The sequence below is a fragment of the Salvelinus namaycush genome, chromosome 30 (genome assembly GCF_016432855.1).
Source record: "Salvelinus namaycush isolate Seneca chromosome 30, SaNama_1.0, whole genome shotgun sequence".
Taxonomy (NCBI): domain Eukaryota; kingdom Metazoa; phylum Chordata; class Actinopteri; order Salmoniformes; family Salmonidae; genus Salvelinus; species Salvelinus namaycush.
In genome coordinates this window covers 19,493,222-19,515,006 of record NC_052336.1, presented here as the reverse complement: position 1 = coordinate 19,515,006, position 21,785 = coordinate 19,493,222, and the positions used below count along the sequence as shown (strand labels likewise).

At 43.0% G+C, this 21,785-nt stretch overlaps 1 protein-coding gene across 1 annotated transcript; it reads left to right on the top strand.

Moving 5' to 3' along the window:
- Positions 1–3,350: 3,350 nt before the first annotated feature.
- LOC120025270 (lysyl oxidase homolog 1-like) lies at positions 3,351–21,416 on the top strand. Its single transcript, XM_038969765.1, has 6 exons — positions 3,351–4,553; positions 11,585–11,693; positions 12,838–12,975; positions 19,293–19,449; positions 19,740–19,835; positions 21,297–21,416. Exons 1-6 carry the CDS (start codon positions 3,467–3,469, stop codon positions 21,414–21,416), a joined length of 1,707 nt encoding a protein of 568 aa, XP_038825693.1. The 5' UTR covers positions 3,351–3,466.
- Positions 21,417–21,785: the final 369 nt, after the last annotated feature.

Sequence of the window (21,785 nt, the reverse complement as noted above, 5' to 3'; positions counted from 1 at the left end):
TTATTAAAAAATATGACCACTTACCACGCTGCACCTTGGTCCTCCTCTCCTTCTCCAGACGACAATCGTTACAGAATCAGTCTTGTGGGTTTGCTATTGAAACCAACATGTTTTCTTCTGCAAAGAGAATCTCCTGGGATTATTCTATAACTTTTTTTAAAAACTCTAAACTTAATTTAAGCCTAAAAACTGTAATGATAAGAAATTCTGTATGACTGTGGTAATAAAGGGATAAAAACAACCTAGTGTCCTCGGGGGAAATACTTGTCTTTAAAAACAAGAGCTTTGGAGGTAGCATAATTAGGAAATGGCACGGAGTCATCAATAGTCTGCCACTACACGAATCTTGCACTGTTCTTCCATAATGAATTTCATCATTTTAAGTCAGCTTGATGGACGTGAAATCCCCGCTAAGGCAGTCCCATGAAGGGTGTTGTGTGGTGATGGGGAGAGCCATGGGAGATGGAGAGATGGATACCTTATGTATGGATCTATCCTCAAATAACCTGTGTGGCTCTGTAGATTGGATGGATAACAGTGGTCTTGGAATGCACTCCCCCCGGGTGGAAGGAAAATGCTGCATCGTGGAATGATCAGGACAGTGAACTTCCACGCTATATCAACTTCATGGAGTGAGTGGAGAGTAGGAATGTCAGGAGGGGACTTTCTGTATCACTCAGAAGGAGATGCATGTCAGCCATATAGTAACTACATAGTTGAACTACATCGCTTTATATAGAATACTGGTATTCCTAAACACTAACTCGGCCCACTGAGACCACCGTCTGATCATTACATCAACTCTGAACATGCAAACACTACCAACCATTGAGTACATTGAACTCAACCTTAACTTGGCTATGCTTCATGTTAACTATAGTAGTGAGACGAGTGATAATGAAATGACCAGGGCACTAGCATTCTACACAGTAGAAGGAAGCAGTAGAGAATCGGCAGCAATCATCGGTACTACAGTTTTAACAGCGAGAATAAAACCAGACGTATTCTGCCACTGAACTGTGCCATAAATGAGCACTTGTCTCAACAGCAGCAAAACAGTGCCCCCGCTGTTAACTAACATGGTAAATCGAGGGTAATTGCCTCCAACCTGTAATAATTTTCCCTTGGTGAATGAAAGGTAGTTGACATTTTAACAGCCTGCGATAGCTGCACAAGAAAATAATGATCTGATCATACCAGGCTATTAGAGATCAACTGTGCTGCAGGCAGGAGTGGGAAGAACAACAGAACGGCTGTGCGACCTGTTCTGTTCTGTTCAGCAGGATATCCACTTTACGAGAAGGGAAAGCATGTGAGAAGTGCTAGTGATTCCAACCAATTCTCCGAATCGAGAGATATGCTGAAATTGCCTCCCTGTTTTCTCCTCTGGACTGCTTGCTATCTTGTTATCTTGTTATCTTCCGGTCTTGATCTGTTGGATGATCCTAATTCATCAATGACAGAACTAGCTAAACTAAGGCCGAACCAAGAATATCTGCTTGACGTGTGTAAGATGCAGTAAAGCATTTCAATACTCAAATTATTTCTCCTCTCATCTCTTTTGAGTTTGTGCTGGTTGCTCCATACAGTCTTGAACCACGAAGGTTGTGTAGAGCAGTAGCCAAGTGGCACCTGGGAATGATTTAGTTATCTGCTCTGCTGTATACAGCGTCACAGTATCACATACATATTGATGCCCTCTACAGGAACCTTTTGGCCCACTCCCTGGAGGAGCTCCTCCTAAGTTTCCTCATTAGCGTTGACTATAGGAGTTGGAAAGACAGCACAAACCAATCTGGAACCAGGCTAGCTCTTTGCAGGACATTGGTCTGACTTTCAGAAAATGTGAAGAAAAACAAAATCAGCTTGTTTTACTGAGTCATATTTCAAAAGGAGCCGAGCGGAGTTGGCAGAGCTCAGCTGATTTAATTTAAACCTCTGATCCTGTCTGTGGTGGTGGAATGTTGTCCTTTTGTTGGTCTGTAGCACATTCTGCCCATTCCCGACAAAGGCCCATGCCAACTCAAACACATTGGAAACCACTGATTTTGATAACAGGAAAAATATGATATTGTCTCTCTCTCCCTCTCTTTCTGTCAAGGCAAACAGGAACCAGATCTGCTGTTAATCCCCATGTTTGGAATGTGTTGACTTTTCTTTGAGAACAGTTGTGTACTAGTGTGATTACAGCGTTACTACACAGATATAAGAGCAACTTCATCTATCCTTTAAAAGGGGCCAGTGCACACAGTTTGATCTGGGAGCTCTGTATGGGTGTATTGTGCATTGTACTGGCCACAGGGGAGATGCTGGGTGGGGAGAGTAACAAAGGCGTTTGCTTAATTGACCTCAACTTCATTGCATAATAGGCCTTGGGGTGGGGGACACTTCACATTTCACATTTTCACAGTACAACCACATAGTGGGAGGATTGTTGAGATTAAAAAACAACGAGACTTTCTCTATAACCAGATGGAAAATCCCCTCATATCAGGAAATAAGCATACAGAAGGCAATAATAGTGACTATTTTCAAAGGCCGATCTGATTGAATCAAAGACTATCTGATCCCTCTGTGTTTCTCTGAAAGCTGTCCCTCACACTCTCTCCTCTTCATCAATTCTCCAGTTTAACGGAACCTGTTGCTCATTGTAACTGAACTGATCTGAGTGAGCAAAACTCTGTTACCAATTCCTTTCTAAAGTTATTTTTGTTATATGTTATTTCCCATCTGTAGGTAGTTATGAAGTTAAAGGGTTTGCTAGACACCTGTGTGGGTGAATCCAGGCCATGTTCAACGCATCTTTGCTTGTTCAAGATGATAAAAGAATTTGGGCAATGGAAAGTGAGCCGCGGTATAAATCTGAGTGCCTTTGCAGATGGTGATGTTGACTCTGGAAGCCTTACAGAGCGAGTTCTGGCTCCAGCAGTCAGTCCAGGAAACCGCTCTAGCACTAGGGCCATGTGGGACCTCTCCTTTGAAAAACAGAAGTTGAGAGTGCTTTTTTTCACAGCCCATTGTAAGCAATCAGAGAAGCAAATAGAAGGCTGCAGTCGAGGCACACAGGCAGGCACTCCTCTCCAGAAGGCTGAGTGAGAGCAATGCTCAGTCAACTGACAGTCACAGCGCAGCTAGACAGCCAGGAAGACAGGGCATTCTCTCACAGCACTAACAGACACTAGCACCACCAGCGGGGCCTCTGAAGCCCACTCCCCCCCTCCCGGATATGACTGCTCCTGGACACAGACTGATCCTTAGCCTCTCTAGCCAGCTGTAAGGAGCAGCGAATGGACAGAACCACTGGCATATCCTCCTGCTATCCTCTCCACACCCCCACCACGCGCTGCTCCATACCCCCAGAAGAGGATTCATGCTGTGTTGACATAGGCTACAGGTGGTTGGTCGTGTTTGAGCGGCTGTTGGTTGTTTTCTCTGTGTGGTGGTGAGTTGAGGTGTGTTTAGTGTCATGATGATGCTGCCTCTTGTTGTGACGAGCTTGGTGTGTGTACTACTGGGCTCCGGATGGGCCCAGGACCAGGCTGTGGGGCAGGATGGCGCTGCCACCCCCTGGAGACAAATTATCCAGTGGGAGAACAACGGCCGGAGGTTCAGCCTCCTCAACAGTGGAGCTGAGTACGTCCCTGCCGGAGCACAGGAACAGGAGAGAAGTCACAGAGTGGTGGTGGCTGACTCTCGCCCCCGAACCCCCCGCAGACCACAAGGTGGGAATGTACGCAGGCAGGCCCCCTCCAGGGGAGGCTCGGATACCGTGAGAGGACAGGCCAGACATCCATTTGGCTTCGGACAGGTGCCCGACAACTGGCGCCAGGGCACCGTGGGGACAGGCTCCACCAACCCCCGCTTCAGGCCATCCACTGGGTCCTCTTCGTCATCCTCATCATCCTTCTCATCTTCCTACAACGTCCCTGTCCAACCCTACCCACAATACCCCTTCCCTCAGCAGCCCTACCCCCTGCCCTATGATCCTAGTGTGGTGGAGGGAGCAGGTCGTGGCTACGCGGAGCCACCCTTCCAGAGGGCCACAGGTGGAGGCTATGGTGCTGGTGGTGGAGGATATGGTGCTGGTGGTAGAGGATACACTGGAGTCGGGTATGGAACTGGTGCTGGTCTGGCACCTGTGGTTCCACGCTCCCCGCAGGACTATGGTGAGGATGGCTACCGTTACTACCAGTCCTATGGCTACGGGCCCAACCCTGCCGTGCCTGCCGTGCCTGTTGTGCCAGCACGGGCTGCCCAGCCACCCTTTTCAGATGGCCTGGACCGCAGATACACACACAGCCTCTACAATGGAGGAGAAGATCCTGCTGCTGCTGCCGCTGCCGACACAGTGCCCGCTGCCCCGGACAGGACAGTGGCTGGCGCTCAGCCTCCAGTACGAAGCCCCCAGTACGAGCAGTTCCCCCCGTTCGGTAGACCTCAGGTGCAGCCACAGCCTCCCTTCCACCAGCCTGTGGTGCCAGGAAGAAACTCCAACACAGCCGTGGAGAACCCCAGCGTCAACGTCGGGAGTGTCTACCGGCCGGAACAGAGAGGTACGCTCAATTAACATGCACAAAGTCATTTAGTTCAACGTCTTATGTCTTATAACAAAGCCAGCTCTTTGTCCACTGTCCAACCAAATGTTTTAAATCATCAGAATGTACAGTATTTCGTTTTGAAAGTATGAAAGATGATCTGTATGTGGTCCTAAAGAAACAAGAGAGATTTGTCATCTTCTATTTAGTCAACTTTATAGTCTGTTTGATGTGAGCAGTACAAGACAGTCATGCAAACCACAAAGGGACCACCAGATCCTAATGGTAGTGCACATGTGAAGTGGATGATGCACTTGTGGGGTCACATCCAAGTTTTTCCTCAGTTGAAGGAGAGAAAACAAGAAGGGAATGTGGCTCCTCTCCTCTGCTCCTCTGCTGCTTCCTGACAGCGGTGGACAGTGTGAGCCCAAGGGGACAGAACCCTTACCACCTGTCTCCCCAGCTATGTGCCTCTGCAGCTGGAGAAGTACACTGTTTCCTAGAGGTCTTTCATTTCACATCTCGCAGGCCCAGAACACAGTACATGGAAATCTCTTTTTAAATAACCAGAATTGCATTGCTATTTTCTGGCTCAAGTCTTTCAATTATAATTTGCCAAACAAAAGCAAACTCTACTGAAGGACGGTTAATCTTTTCTACCTCACTCACAGGGGTTATTGAAACCAGGTTTTGAGAAAGGCCTGCCAATGTTGTGAGCGCACACACTGGGCTCACTGTGCCATAGCTTGGGGAGTAATAGTCTGCTGAAAATGGCTTGGCTCTTGGGGAGGTCTGGGTGTAGAACCTGGGAATAGAGGTGACCTCGGTGTTGGGGCTGGCTGGAGGAGGGTGACTGGGGCCTGGGTGAGTGGGATGGGAGAGAGGGGGGTGCTGCCTATACCACTCCCAGAGAGAGAGAGGAGGAGGGGGGGACGGAGAAGTGGAAAGTCCCTGTTTCACATGGTCCATTGCCTCAGGAAATCAAACAAATATTTAGTATGAGCTAGGGTGAAGAGGGAGGGAGCATCAATGAGCTGCTCTTAGACATGCAGCGGCCCAGCCAAAAGGCCCAGGAGTCGTTTTGTAATTCAAAACACACTATTTCTTGAAAACCAAGGGTAATTGATAGACTCTGTCCTGAGAGCCAATCATAGGGCCGGGTTAGGGAGTATGGTGAGGGTAAGGGGTGGACACCGACTTTGTTATTGGAGCCCAAAGTTAGCAATGTGGAAAACATTTATTTAGAGTAACTGAAGCCGTGTGGTGAAAAGTGACGCAATCGCCAACACGTGTGTGGGAGTTTTCTCTGTTCTAGCTGCTAGGAGCCTCCATGGCCTGAGGGGCTGGGACATCAGATGGGGTACTCTCCTCTGGTTGGGAGCATGGAAGATTGACATACACATATCTCTATTCCTCTGCCTGGCCAGGCTGTGCATCAGGCTCTTTAATGTGCCATGTGCTTCAGTTCCATAACTCAGTCTCACTCATTAAGACACTGGAATGTGGAAGCATTCTTCTCTGTCCTAGACGCAGCCAACATGTGTGCAGATGCCTCAGCTTTCTCACACGCCATTTAATCAATGTGATAGAGGTTCTTCCAGTGGGCTGACAGTCAATAGAAGCAAAGGCAGGCTGCAAGGGATCCAATTTAACTGACATACCTTCAAATGTGGAGACCGGATCGCTTTGTTCCCACTCAAATGAATAGGACTCAAATCAAAGACAGATTAGATACAGAAGTATTGAGGGTCACATTTTATTTGGATAGTCTGGCTAGTCCATCTGTAGATGCTCTACAGATGGTCATACTATCAACAAACTATCTGTTGATAAGAAACTGCTTGATTAGTGTCACGTTCGTTCTCCTCCTCGTCTGAGGAGGAGCATGGATCGGACCAAAACGCAGAGTGATATGAATACATCTTCCTTTATTGGAGATGAAGACAAAACGAACACTATACAAACTAATACAAAAAACAATAAACCACGAACGTGAAGCTACAAACGAAAGTGCACACACAGCTACTAACGTTAGACATAGACAATTACCCACAAACACCTAAAGCCTATGGCTGCCTTAAATATGGCTCCCAATCAGAGACAACAATAAACAGCTGTCTCTGATTGAGAACCAAATCAGGCAACCATAGACTTTCCTAAACACCTACACTGAACACTACCCCATACCTACTACAAAACCCCCTAAACAATACACACACCCTAAACTAGAAAAAACACACAAACATCCCCCCTGTCACACCCTGACCTAACTAAACTAATAAAGAAAATCAATATAACAGAGGCCAGGGTGTGACAATTAGGTTACAGTTAGGTTTAGGTTTAGAATAAGGGTTAGGGCTAGAGTTAGGGTAAGGGTTAAGTTTAGGTTTAGGATAAGAGTTAAGTTTAGGATTAGGGTTAAGGTTAATAGATAGTCAGTTGAAATGTTAGTGATAGTCTGTAGAGCATCTACACATGGACTATCCAAAGTCCACTGGGCACAGACATCAGTTCAATGTCTAGTTTTGATTTATATTTGGTTGAGTTGTCAACTAACGTGAAACAACGTTGATTCAACCAGTTTTTGCCCAGTGGGAAGTGTTAATGTATTGACTTGTCAATAGAGATAAGTAGTAACTTGTCTTGTTTATTGCCAAATGGCCTGAATGGGAACAAGATAAATGAGGGATGTGGAAAGAGCCTGTGTTGGTGTGTTGCAATAAGCTCGGACTTGTCTTGTTCACGTAGAGCTGTGACTGCAACCGTCACAGACTATTATATAGTGCAATATTTGTATTGCACTCTATTCTCTCACCACTCTTAAGCTCTCACGTATTCTCACATGCACCCACTATAATGAAAGAGCTGTTCTCAAAAAATAAATGACATGCCATTGACTTCGTAAAAGGGATGAGTTTGCATGTTGTGTATTGTACACGTTCAGGGAAAGACATTATAAAAGAACTGGCAAAATCCAACATATTTTCTCTAGTGCCCCACTTAGAATATGATACAGTATGTACAGCCTTGTCGAATGCTTTCGAGGGCTGATCAGCCTTTGGTTCAGACACACTATATCCTTCTGAAAAATACCCAATTTCCAGTTTCCGGAGATTAGGGGGCTAAAGAACAAAGGCCTTGCCGAAAGAAGAGGGAGCCGAGTCTGCTGCTGGATGGAAAACCTCTGCATTTCACACAGGCCTTACAGTGTTTACATGGTCTGCCCCAGGAAGCTTCCCGTGGCCTGTAAGTCTGCTTCAGAGAGAGATGACAAATAGGATGTGTACACAGTGCTGGGAAAGACAGAACCCTCACTTGAACCTGTGTCTAAACTGGGGAAGGCTCACCTGGACGTAAACAGGCAGAGGAGATAGGAAGCTTTCTCTGTAGAATTCCTATAAACAAACTGTATCCAAGGCCTGCTGTAAACAACAGTGATGACAGAGTGGGAATAGAAAAGCACAACGCTAAATATCATGTCCCCATATGGCTTCAGTTGTTTTACTGTTTTGTCAATTTTGCTGGAACCAAAATGAAGCAGATGGTAGTTTTTGAATGGTACCAGAGGTCAAAACTTGGGATTGACTTTATGTTGCTCCAACTGGTTCACATTTAAGTGGATGTCTGGCCTTTGAGGTTGAGGTAAAGGGGGAGGGAAGAGGGTGGTGATAAGGTATCCCAGTGACCCTTTCTGGCATGCCCTTTACTGGAAATGGGACACACATTAGCTCTGACAACTCAGGCCTGCTTTTTTATTTATTCTTCTGTTTCTCTGACAGAGTCGGTCACTGGCCCAGTTTAGGAACAGAGGGGTGTGAGATCATTGTTGTTTTACCTTAGCGTGCTGCTCTGTCTCTCTTTCTCTCTCTCTTTCTCTCTCCATCTCGCTCATTTTCTTGCATTAATGTGAAATATCTTTCAATTTTTGATTACTAGGAGCCCACAACAAATATTAAATATAAACGTTGGCTACTGTAGCAGAACAGAATTGCAAGTCTAGTTGATGAAGTTGATTCTCTAATGCTTAGCATTATCCCCTCCAGATATGAATAGTCTGAATGTATTTTTCATGCCAAAGGTTAACATGGAATGACAGGTTCAAATTAGGATTAGTGTCATGAAACAACACATCATATAAGGAGGCCCCAGCGTTTTAGCATAATTATCTCCCTGTGTGTACCAACCATGTTTTCACTTTCACATTCAGGTTTTGATGGAAGAATTTTTTAAAGAATGAATGACTCATTCATGTATACTCCATTTTATTTTTCTTGGCATGATTAGCTTTTTTGTGTACACTAAGATCAGAATCTATAGTGACCTATAGGGAGGGAGTACTAATCCTTCTGAGATGATCATCAGGAATGTACTGTAATTAGTGATTCCTGACTACGGACCACAGGACCCTTATTTCCACCTATCTGAATGTGCTGCCATATGTAACTTGTGGTCATAACTCTACACTAAATCTTCGGTCCCTCTTTACATGACGTTCAGCTTCTAAAGGCTTCATAAAGCCTTCATAAGCGCTACGTAAAATGATCACCATTGTCAACTGTGACATAACCCCACTATGTCGAATATGATGTAATCATGCTTTATACAGGGTGACATGTTGTGCTGAAGGATGGCACACACTCTAAAGTGATGTCATGTTAGTCACATTACACCTAATCTCATTCCCTGTGTTTAACACTTTTTTTGGTAACTACGTGATTTCATATGTGTTATTTCATAGTTTTGATGTCTTAACTATTACTATTACTATTATTCGACAATGTAGAAAATAGTACAAATAAATAGAAACCCTTGAATGAGTAGGTGTGTCCAAACTTTTGACTGGTACTGTATATATATATATATATATATTTACAAAAAATATATATGGGGGAATGGAAATGATGCAGACAATTACATTGATGGAAGCCACAATCTATCTGCAATATTAAAGATGATTTACCCTCTAAAATCATGATTTGCACACGTCATGTAGCCTAGCCCATAGGCCTATATGTTTTGTATCACAAGGTTTGAATCACAACTAAAGTGGCCAAATAACTTCTTAAAATTAAGCACATTAATTTGCTTTATAACCTTTGTAGAGCCTAACTGGCATACATAGGCGGCGCGTGAGTTTCAAGTTTGGGGAAGATAACTTCACTATAAAAATGCAATAGAATAGGTCAACTTTTGTACCATGGGGGATAGTAGATTGACAGAGGCTAGTGCTTCTGCTGTTCGTTAGGCCTACTCATCTTGTTGGCTGACGAAAAGTAAATGTGGACAGTTATTCCAATATCTTCAATATGCGCCTCGGAATTTGATAAGAAGGACGCGCGCAGTTGCGTCCCCGATGTGTCTGTCTTCACTTGTAGCCTACAGGCACTGAGATGCCTGTGACAAGGAACAGATCATGTGACAGTCATTGGTAAATAAGAATTGAGATATCTGAGAGAATCATGGAAGTGAGAGGTGCTTCGAAGCACGCAGCCGGGAGAAGGCAATGAACCGCTCAACACAAAATAGCTACGTGTGTAGTCCCTCAGAAATCATTTGGAGAAAATATCCTTTCGCTGTCCAGCGGCAGCACAAGTGGGCATTTGAGCTCATAATATGATCAGTGTCTCGTCGGCAACACTAAAAAAGTACTTCCATGTCACGGAATTTCAGAAATGTTTTAAATAAAAGTACCCAACGTAATAGTAGAAAAGTGTCAATAACCATTAAAGATATATGAAAAATAATTGTCTAAACATTAACAATGATTCATATTTGTTCATATTCATATAAGTGACATTTGCATTAAATTTGGGGTTTAAAACATGTTCCAAGGTCAAATAAATGCCCCCAATTCGAATCACTGTATATGGAATACATATTGGCTTAGAGCAAGAAGTATTCTGCGTGCCGGAGTAAAAGTATTGTAGGGTCTCTAGAATGTATAGATGGTGTCATTTCATGGGGCTCTGAATAATACGGTGTTGCTGGCCTTTTACTCAACCAATTCCATTGGCGGCCGAATCACATTACATATGTGCTTACTGCACTACAGAAAACCTGCTAACCAAACAACACTCAAAAATCTTAGTTTCTTAGATTTTTTTCCAGACCTCAAAAGTCATCCCCTAATGTAGTGCATTGTTGTGAACACAAAAAATCAAATTTGTTTTTTTTTCTATTAAAAAAGTGTAAAAAAAACTGGGGTAAACCAGAAGAAATGGGGGAAATCTGAAACCTGGAAAACAAAAACAAATATTTTTTAAAGGCCCTACCAACGTGTTTTGCTGTGCATGACTGCACTTTAGAGCGTGTGTCCGTCTGCAGCACAGCATTTTGGGGAAAGTTGAGTTCAGGTCCAATATTGACTCTGCACCCAAGAGGGAAAGAGGTTGGGCCATCCTAGAAATGTTTTAGTGAATTAATATAGAACATTTAGCAGACGCTTTTATCCAAAACGACTTACAGTCATGCGTGAATAAATGTTTACGTATGGGTGGTCCTGGGAATCAAACCCAATATCCTGGCGTTGCGATGCTCTACCAAGATGTATGACAGGTTTATAAATGCTTTGTGAAGCCTCAATTTAATATGATTTATAAGGCCTTTATTAAGCGGTGCTTATACCACCCTTTATAAAGCACAAGTTTATGTCATATTTGACAGAGTGGGTTATGTCACATTTGACACATTTATGAAGCATTTATAAAAGCATGAAATACAGTTATAAATGATTTGTAACACATGTATGTAGTGTTTAGGAAGGCTTTATAAGCTGCACGTCATTAAAAGCGGGAACTTTTTTTTATCAAAGTCCTTACAATAACACAACGCAGGGTAATGAAATATAGCTGATAAACAGGTGTAAAGCTGTGCTGTTTTATTTGAGGAATGATCTCACTGGTCGGTGCACCACAGCAATACTCTATATTATGTCAAGGGAGGAAGCAGACCTGTAAAAGTTGACATTGGCATCAAGGTATTGATACTAACATGATTGAATCAATTGCTGTCGAAGGATACTATGTGTTGAGCCAAGTGTGTTGTTCTAGGTTTGCCAGACCTGGTTCCTGATCCCAACTATGTGCAGGCCTCCACGTACATCCAGAGGGCTCACATGTACTCTCTCCGCTGTGCTGCTGAGGAGAAATGCTTGGCAAGGTAAGAGACCATTCTAAACCTTTTAAGTGTTTTAATAAGTGTCTGTGTTTGCTTTGGATGAGGAGAACATACAATAACTTTGTTAGTAGTCACTCTGCACACTTTAATGGCATGAAAGACTATCACCAGTTTTTGTAAGCCAGTATACACATTCTGATGGACAATCAGTCTCCTCCAGTTAGAACAGATTGAAAGATTCCATGTGCCTATGGGTGAATATTAGCATATTATGTCTCAGCTCCGGACTGTTTTATCTACGTGCTTAGTAAATGTACTCCTTATCTAAGCTGCAGTATATAAAGTTTGGAACCCAGTTCACAGTGCAACATCAATAACCTGAAATCTCGTCACCTAGGCCTGTCACTAAGGCTGCATTTATACAATTTGGATATGTTGCCACTAATTGGTCTTTTGACCAATCAGATCATGTATTTTGCCAATAATTGGGGAAAAGATCAGATTTGGGCTGCCTGTGTAAACGCAGCCTAAGGCTTGCCTATGTAACATGGCAGTCGCAGCACACATAATGTTCCTCTGACTTTGGCCCCAGGGTTAGATGGGTACGGTACAATTGCCCAGACAGCAGAGCATTTAAATGATGGCGATGAACTTTGTTGTCCCACTGGCTCTCCTGTCTGCCCTCCTTCCTGTCTCAAGCACAGCCATTCCTCGAAGCCCTCTCATATCCTGTCTGTGTTATCAGCAATCATGGACAGATGGCCTTGTATAATGTGCTATACACCCCAATGTCAACAACAGCCATAAGATGAATTACAACGATTTTTACTGATACTTTGGAATGCAGGTTATTATTAAAACAATTCTAAAAAATGTGTTCATATTGGACTTCTCTACACAGTGTATGCCTGTCCACTTCAAAGATTTCCTTGCTACAAAACTGAAAACGTGTGCAGTAGGCTATGGAGATTAATCACAGTAATCTGTAGTGTGAATTATTTATTTAACATATTTTTTCCCTCCAGCTTTTCCAGACCCGCTTAATTCTGTCTTGTTGCAGGAACACATCGTGAGCCTGAGGTATCAGAAACTCACCGGGACAAGCATTGGGAGACTAGTTCTCTGTAGCCATCTGTACTTTCCTTCACTCATTGCTATTCCATACTTTGTGTTTGTCTTCCCACAGCACTGCCTACAGCACTGAGACTACAGACTATGACGTCAGAGTCCTGCTTCGCTTCCCACAGAGGGTTAAGAACCAGGGGACGGCTGACTTCATGCCCAACCGACCTCGACACACCTGGGAGTGGCACAGCTGCCATCAGTGAGTAACCAGTGTTTCCCCAAACCCATACAGTATATGCTATTGGTTTATGATACTCAAATAATTGTATTTGTCACATGCGCCAAATACAACAGGTGTAAACCTTACAGTGAAATGCTTACTTACAAGCACTTAACCAACAATGCAGTTTTAAGATAAATACAAAAAAATAAAAAATAAAGTAACAAATAATTAAAGAGCAGCAGTAAAATAACAGTAGCGAGGCTATATACAGGGGGTATCGGTACAGAGTCAATGTGCGGGGGCATCGGTTAGTCGAGGTAATTGAGGTAATATATACATATAGGTAGAGTTATTAAAATGACTATGCATAGATAATAACAGAGAGTAGCAGCAGCATAAAAGAGGGGGGGACAATGCAAATAATCTGGGTAGCCATTTGATTAGATGTTCAGGAGTCCCGCTCCTTGAAAGCGGCAGCTCTACTCTTTAGCTCAGTGTGGATGTTGCCTGTAATCCATGGTTTCTGGTTGGTGTATGTACGTACAGTTCATGTGGGGACGATGTCATCGATGCACTTATTGATGAAGGCAGTGACTGATGTGGTGTACTCCTCAATGCCATTGGTAGAATCATGGAACATATTCCAGTCTGTGCTAGCAAAACAGTCCTGCTTCCTGCTTTAGTTTTTGCTTGTAAGCAGGAATCAGGAGAATAGAATTATGGTCAGATTTGCCAAATGGAGGGCGAGGGAGAGCTTTGTACCCGTCTCTGTGTGTGGAGTAAAGGTGGTCTAGAGTTTTTTTCCCTCTGGTTGCACATTTAACATGCTGGTAGAAATGAGGTAAAACGGATTTAAGTTTCCCTGCATTGAAGTCCCCTGCCACTAGGAGCGCCGCCTCTGGATGAGCGTTTTCCTGTTTGTTTATGGCCGTATACAGCTCATTGAGTGTGGTCTTAGTGCCAGCATCGGTTTGTGGTGGTAAATAGACAGCTACGAAGAATATAGATGAAAACTCTCTAGGTAGATACTCTACCTCGGGCAAGCAAAACCTCGATACTTCCTTAGATATCGTGCACCAGCTGTTGTTTACAACTATACACACAGCGTCACCCCTTGTCTTACCAGAGGCTGCTGTTCTATCCTGCCGGTACAGTGTATAACCTGCCAGCTGTATGTTATTCATGTCGTCGTTAAGCCACGACTCTGTGAAACACAAGATATTACAGCTTTTAATGTCCCGTTGGTAGGATATACGTGCTTTTAGTTTGTCCATTTTATTATCCAGCGATTGTACATTGGCAAATAGGACAGATGGCAAAGGCAGATTAGCCACTCGTCACTGGATCCTCACAATGCACCCCGATCTCCTTCCGCCAAACCTCAGTCTCTTTCTCCTGCAAATGATGGGGATGAGGGCCTGTTCGGGTGTCTGGAGTAAATCCCTCTCGTCCCGGCACATTAAAGAAAAATTATTTTTCCAATTCAAGGTGAGTAATCGCTGTTCTGATGTCCAGAAGCTCTTTTCTGTCATAAGAGACGGTAGCAGCAACATTATGTTCAAAATAAGTTACAAACAATGCGAAAAAACTAACAAAATAGCATGGTTGGTTAAGAGCCCATAAAACAGCAGCCATCCTCTCCGGCGCCATTGTACACAACCTTGCTATGCTAAAAACGGTAAGATCCTTGCTCTACAGGGTTAATCAGATTTGCTGTTTCATGTGACATTTCAAGTTGGCTGTTTAGCTCATTCGTTTTGTATTAGTTTGGTTAGCTGAGGTCAGTGCGTTCACATTTGCTCTTTTTGGTGAAATCATGACTTTACTTAATACAGTATGTCATGACATCACTGATATGTTTGGACACTCTCTGCCCTGCCCCTCCTCTGTGACCTTGCGTTCCACAACGGTTTTATTGGTCACAGTATGTCTGTGTTCATTGGGTTTGTGCAACAAGTCTCAGGCTGTACTTACTGTCCTCAGCTCTATGGAATGTTGACTGCCCATTAGCAGATTGGCAATGTTGCCTAGTGACATCACTGTTCGTTTATACATTGGTTTCCAGGGCGGGATTTAGCCAACGCAACAGCTCGATTTGACTGGCCAATGGAAATGTAATAGAATCCATAAATGTTCCTGTCAATCTGAGCCCTGGCATCATAGGCCTGGTGCCTGGTATTATATGATGACATGGATTTGTGTTAGTGGAACAACTCAGAACACAGTAACAAGTGTGCTTGTTTGAGAAAATAACAACTCTTTACCAAATCAACTTCACTGTCCTACATTTTCCCCCCCCCAATGGAATATTTGAATACAATGTGTAGTCAGTATATGACCCCTTAATCCATCCCTATTTTAATTTGTGTATTGAGCAAATGTTATACGGTACAGAAAGTTTAGGATAAAACCTTAGAATCCGTGTTTTATGGAAACAAACAGATAGCATGAACTCTGTTTCATTTAAATACAGTGTGCATCATTAGATTCAGATTTCTCTATAAAAAAAATATATGTACATCTCAATATAATATTTCTGTCCATTTACACAATAGAGTGATCAATAATGATCAAACAGTACAATAGATGTACACAGTTAAAATCCGGATGATGTACAGTGCCTTCAGAAAGTATTCAGACCCCTTGACTTTTTTCACATTTTGTTATGTTACAGCATCATCCTAAAATAAAAAAAATTCTTCATCAATCTACACACAATACCCCATAATGACAAAGCAAAAACAGTTTTTTTTTAATGTTTACTAATTTATTTAAAAAAATGTAAATAAGAAATATCACATTTACATAAGTATTTAGACCCTTTACTCAGTACTTTGTTGAAGCACCTTTGGCAGCGATTAGTCTTCTTGGGTATGACGCTACAAGCATGGCACACCTGTATTTGTGGAGTTTCTCCCATTCTTCTCTGCAGATCTTCTCAAGCTCTGTTAGGTTGGATGGGAAGCGTCGCTGCACAGCTATTTTCAGGTCTCTCCAGACATGTTCGATCGGTTTCAAGTCCGGTCTCTGGCTGGGCATACAGAGACTTGTCCCAAAGCCACTCCTGTGTTGTCTTGGTTGTGTGCTTAGGGTCGTTGTCCTGTTGGAAGGTGAACCTTCGCCCCAGTCTGAGGTCCTGAGCGCTCTGGAGCAGGTTTTCATCAAGGATCTCGCTGTACTTTGCTCCGTTCATCTTTACCTCGATCCTGACTAGTCTCACAGTCCCTGCCCCTGAAAAACATGCCCACAACATGATGCTGCCACCACCATGCTTCACCGTAGGGATGGTGCCAGGTTTCCTCCCAGACGTGACACTTGGCATTCAGGCCAAAGAGTTGAATCTTGGATTCATCAGACCAGAGAATCTTATTTCTCATGGTCTGAGAGTCTTTAGGTGCCTTTTGGTAAACTCCAAGCTGGCTGTCATGTGCCTTTTACTGAGGAGTGGCTTCTGCCTGGCCACACTACCATAAAGGCCTGATTAGTGGAGTGCTGCAGACATGGTTGTCCTTCTGGAAGGTCCTCCCATCTCCACAGAGGAACTCTACCCTTCCACAGATCTGTGCCTCAACATAATCCGACCTCATTGCTTGTGGGACCTTACATAGGCAGGTGTGTGCCTTTCCAAATCATGTAAAATCTATTTAATTTACCACAGGTGGACTCCAATCAAGTTGTAGAAACATCTCAAGGATGATCAATGGAAACAGGATGCAACTGAGCTCAATTTCGAGTCTCATAGTAAAGGGTCTGAATACTTATGTAAATAAGGTATTTCTATTTTACATTTTTTATACATTTGCAAACATTTCTAAAAAACGGTTTTCACTTTGGCATTATGGGGTATTGTGTGTTGATAGTTTTTTTTTTCATCCATTTCAGAATAAGGCTATAACGTGACAAAGTGTGGAAAAACTCAAGGGGTCTGAATACTTTCCGAAGGCACTGTACATGCAGATATTCAGATTATGCTCCTCTTTTCTTGTCTTTATTTTTATGTAGCACAAGCATTACCTCTAAGGTCAAAGGCCATGGCTACTGTTTGCCCAGGTGTTATGTGATACATGTCTGGGCTTCCTGTAATCTGGTTGGACTGTATGGAATGCAAACACCATCCACTAAATATTTCCCCCCCTTCTCCTGCCTGGCCTCCTGGAAGTCTTTGTATTGCATTTTAACACAACTGGAAAATTACTTGTGGTTATAAAGTGCAAAGTGGGATTGGAATGTTTTGTATGTTAGGATTACAAGCCAGTCTTATTCCAGCCTTCTCTCTGTGTCCTTCCAAAAGTTAAATCTCTCTAGTTGACATAGTCACAAGGGGAGATTCAGGATTCCAAGGCGAGGAAAAGGGCCCTCCAGCCCAGACAGCTCTAGGCCCAGTGTCTCCCTGTCTGTCCCACTCTCACAGAGAGATAACAATCTCAAGGCTTCCATCTAAATAAACGTCTGACGCGGGAACAAAAATAATGCCCATATTTCAAACCCCCATTGCACTGAACACCCGCCTCCAAACCCCTGCCCATAGACACATACACACAAACACACACACACACACACACACACCAAATACAGAGGGTGTTTTGCAGAGAGCTGCCCTCTCAGGATACCCAGTGTACAGCCCTTTCAATTCCTCTGTGTTTACAGATTCCCTGTGTAGTCGGTGCAGATTCCCCCTTAGAGAATCGCAAGGTGTAGCTTTAAGCCTGCGGAAAACACACTGTTCCTCACCTGAGAGGAGCTGTTTACCATCTCCAACTGCTATGGAACGAATTACTTCTTCCATTTGTCACCTCCTCCATTGGTGGAAAGTACCCGTCTGCCTTTCCCTCCAAGCCTCCATTCAATCTTTTAATGACTACACCAGTAAAAAGTTGTAGCTATGTTAAAACAGGGAGCATGAGGTAAGGAGACTGGGTTATTATTTATACAGTCTGAGTCCTACTGACTGAACCAGCTCCAGCTCTTACCACACCTGCACTACATTCACCAAAACAAACACTGACAAAATTCTTAGTGTCTGGAATCTGGAATGTGACTTTCAGTAAAAATAGCAAGAAAGGGTGATTCATTTCAATAATTAGGATTAGGATACATTTAAGTACATGTGAGATGAATAGGTTGACAAAGCACTCCAGCTTTTCAGCCATTAGACACTGTGTTCACAGTTCAGATGACATCTTCATAGGAAATCTAACTTGGCTGAAATACGAGGCCATTACTGTATCTGGGAATCGAGATACAATATGTTTTACATTTACCATGCTGCCATTTATTCCAAACAGCAGGAGACTGAATAAGACAGAGGAAGCCTTCTTATTCACTGTACAACACTGTTTCTAATGCATATTTAAAGGAATCCCCCATGTATGTCATTGTATTCTCAACCTTACAGTGTAACAGTATCGGTCGGATTTATCGGAGTACCACAGTGTTAACAGTTAGTATGGAAAGGATATTCACAACATGCTGTTCTGCAGAGGGCAACAGTAAACAGCCAGCCCTCTCAGGTCACTGTCTGACACTTGGCATTGGCCCACATCCCAGCTACAAGATGGTGCAAGGCTATTAGAGTAAATGATTTCAGATGGACCAGCACCGGCAGTACACTGAGATACGGAGTGGTGTAACTCATTTCACATTCTGAGGATATGATTTGTTCTCATGGGTAACTAGGCTAGCAGTGGCAAAATCCAGCATTCCAACACTGTTAAAGCTGTGTAAACACACACACACATACACAAACGCAAGTACTGACAAAGACGCATTCACACACACACAACATGAATACATGCTCAATCCTTCACTTATCTTGCGGTAGTGATTAAAACTTTCCAGATTGATATAAAGTAACTAACGAGACCTCAGACATCAATCGATTGTTAATGTCTTGCTTCATCAGTGCATGGTTCTAGGTATTAATTACATTCTAGTCTCCTTTGGTACGTTGTGATATGCTTAGTAAGCTGCACCGAGTTGAAGTGTTGACAGGTGAGGGCAATGGGCTGTTCAAATAAACAAGCACACCTAATTTAAAGACTTTGGATGGTGGCCTGCAGTAAACAGTTTGCTATGTGTTGGTTTACTGATTATCATGTAATTATAATTTATGCAAATTGAGCACGTCTCTAGTATTGGTTGTTGTACCTGTCATTAACTGAATTTAAAAATGTTAAAATTGGACTCTTCTTTGATCCCCTGCTGACCACCCTGTGCCATGCCTTCTCTTTCTCCTGCGCTACACACAGACGCTTTTTACCTGTCACAAATGCATTTTTATATGGTAAAAGTGGACATTTATTCCCCTCTTGTTGCACTACCGACCACCTATTTGCCCTTCTGTCTACCCACAGACACTACCACAGCATGGATGAGTTCAGCCACTATGACCTGCTGGAGGTCACCACAGGAAGGAAGGTGGCTGAGGGACACAAGGCCAGCTTCTGTCTGGAGGACACCACCTGTGACTTTGGTCACCTGAAGCGTTATGCCTGCACATCTCACACTCAGGTAGATACACCAACACATCTCTCTAAGGTAGATTTGCCAATACACTTGGCATGGCATCATTCATTTGTCCGAAGGCAAGTCGGTGTCATGGTCTTGCAGCAGGTACTGCAACAAGGTATCATCATCTGAGTTCAGCTAGCAACCACAACATGTCTCTTGTTTAACAGTTCTTCCACCCCACTCAGTCTTTCTATGAGTCAGAGATGGTGCAGGCACGTCTCTCTGCTGCTGAGCTATAAGCATAGTCTGTTCATGTTCCACATGAATAACTCTCCTCTATGTTCCTCCAGGGTCTGAGTCCGGGCTGCTACGATACGTACAACGCTGATATTGATTGCCAGTGGATCGATATAACAGACATCCAACCTGGGAACTACATACTAAAGGTGAGACTAAGAGCAGAGGAAAGTTCTGATGTGTACTTGGTAATCTTCCAGGAAGGCGTCATTCCAAAGGCAACATTCCATAGGAAAAGGTGCGCCCGACCAGGTTACCGGGAAAAATGTATCTGAAAGTTTTACATTTGGAAAGTTGTCTAAAGCTATAAAACATTACGTTTCCTAGACTGTGGCTCATACTGATCTACTAGTTTTGACTGCAATTCAGTCCCATCGCTCTCTACCTGTCTGTGTTGACCTCAAGTGTTTCAATGAGGGACGAATCTTAATTTGGGTTGCATGTAGTGGAGAGTAATATTTGACATGTCTATATACAGTATATATGATATTATAAATACCTCACATGCGACTCGTAAGAAGAATAAACAATTAGCCTATTCAAATGTTTCTCTGACTCCATAAAGATAATTCAAATATACAAGCAAGCATTAAGCAATGCGTTGACGTTGACTAGCAAGAATTGGTCTGAGAATTGTCTATATCAAAGGCAGGTATTTAGTTAACATTGTACAATGAATGGATTCACCTACAAGCCATAAAGCTTAAGTTACAAAGCATTGCCGTGCGGTAGCAGAGAGAACAGTCTATGACTTGGGTGACTGAAGTCTTTGACAATGTTTGGGGCATAGACTGGATACAGGATAAGAGAGAGATCAGGCATTTCATTCCATTTATAACATCTGAAGGTGTAACCTTTCAACCCAAAACCAACCACCATTGAGCAAATCAAATCATCAAATGATACCAAGTTTACAGTAACCTGAACACTCCGAGGCCCAATCTCCACAGGGTGTCACAGCATTTAAATGCTTGTATGGGGGATGACAGCAATGTAAATAAGACAGAATTCCTGAGATATTTTTGCATACAGTAATTCAGAGTTCACCGTTATACAGATACAAGTAACCACAGAGATCATACAAACATATAGAGAGCATCAGAGTTATCCTCAGTGAACAGTAACCACAGAGATCATACATACATATAGATAGCATCAGAGTTATTCTCAGTGAACAAGGCTAAGATAGAAACCATACGTGGATACTATAGTATTATTCTATCACATTCAATATCCGGTGCTCTGGATACTGTAACAGAGATAACAGAGATACAACCTTGGCCCCTCAGAAGGGAAAGAGCTGACTAGTCCTTGGACATTGGCCCTTGTTCCTGAACCATTTGCCATGTAACTCCAGGTGTCAGAGAGCACATAAATTAGCCTACAGCACACATATAGCTATCTTAATTCCTCATCAATTCCCCATTGACATCAACAGATGATTTAAGCAGCACTTCAAATGTTTTATTTACACATACAGAATTTCAAGTCAAGATTCTCCGTCCGGTCTCTGCCAGAATTCCACTGATATAAGTACTGTGTAAGTTATTGTTTTATTCCTACCTGCCTAGCTGTAGTGGTATCCTCTTGTGTCCTCCTCTGCCACTCAGCTCCAGGTCAACCCTAAGTACCTTATCTTGGAGTCTGACTTCACCAACAATGTGGTGAGGTGCAATATCCACTACACGGGACGCTTTGTCACAACAACCAACTGCAAGATATCTCAGTGAGTACAGCAACGTCTCTTTATTATGCCAAACTACCTGATATAATGTTTTTTAGTTCATTACCTAATGATTCTGTGAATCATGTTCATCAATGTCACCAAGATGAATGATTACTGGCTATTGGGACTTTCAATGGGTTGATTAGGAAGTGCATTATTACACTCCGAATTACTGCTAAATCCATCTCTTTTTATGAAAGAGACTCAGCTTCAGAGCATACTTTATCCGAGCAATGAAAATGTACAAGTGAGGTGGTAAATCACCTCTAGTTCTATGGAGTATATAGGGAGTACACAGATAATTAAATGGTGAGTGGGCTAAAGCATTCAGAAAACCAACTGACCCTTTATTTGACATTGGAATGATATAGAA

What these genes read in the sequence shown, in the direction of transcription:
- LOC120025270 (XM_038969765.1), top strand. Translation starts at nt 3,467, where the DNA reads ATGATGATGCTGCCTCTTGTTGTGACGAGCTTGGTGTGTGTACTACTG. An exon ending in CTACCGGCCGGAACAGAGAG is followed by an intron (nt 4,554 to 11,584) that starts GTACGCTCAATT and finishes GTGTTGTTCTAG; the next exon opens with GTTTGCCAGACCTGGTTCCT. An exon ending in CTGGGAACTACATACTAAAG is followed by an intron (nt 19,836 to 21,296) that starts GTGAGACTAAGA and finishes TCTGCCACTCAG; the next exon opens with CTCCAGGTCAACCCTAAGTA.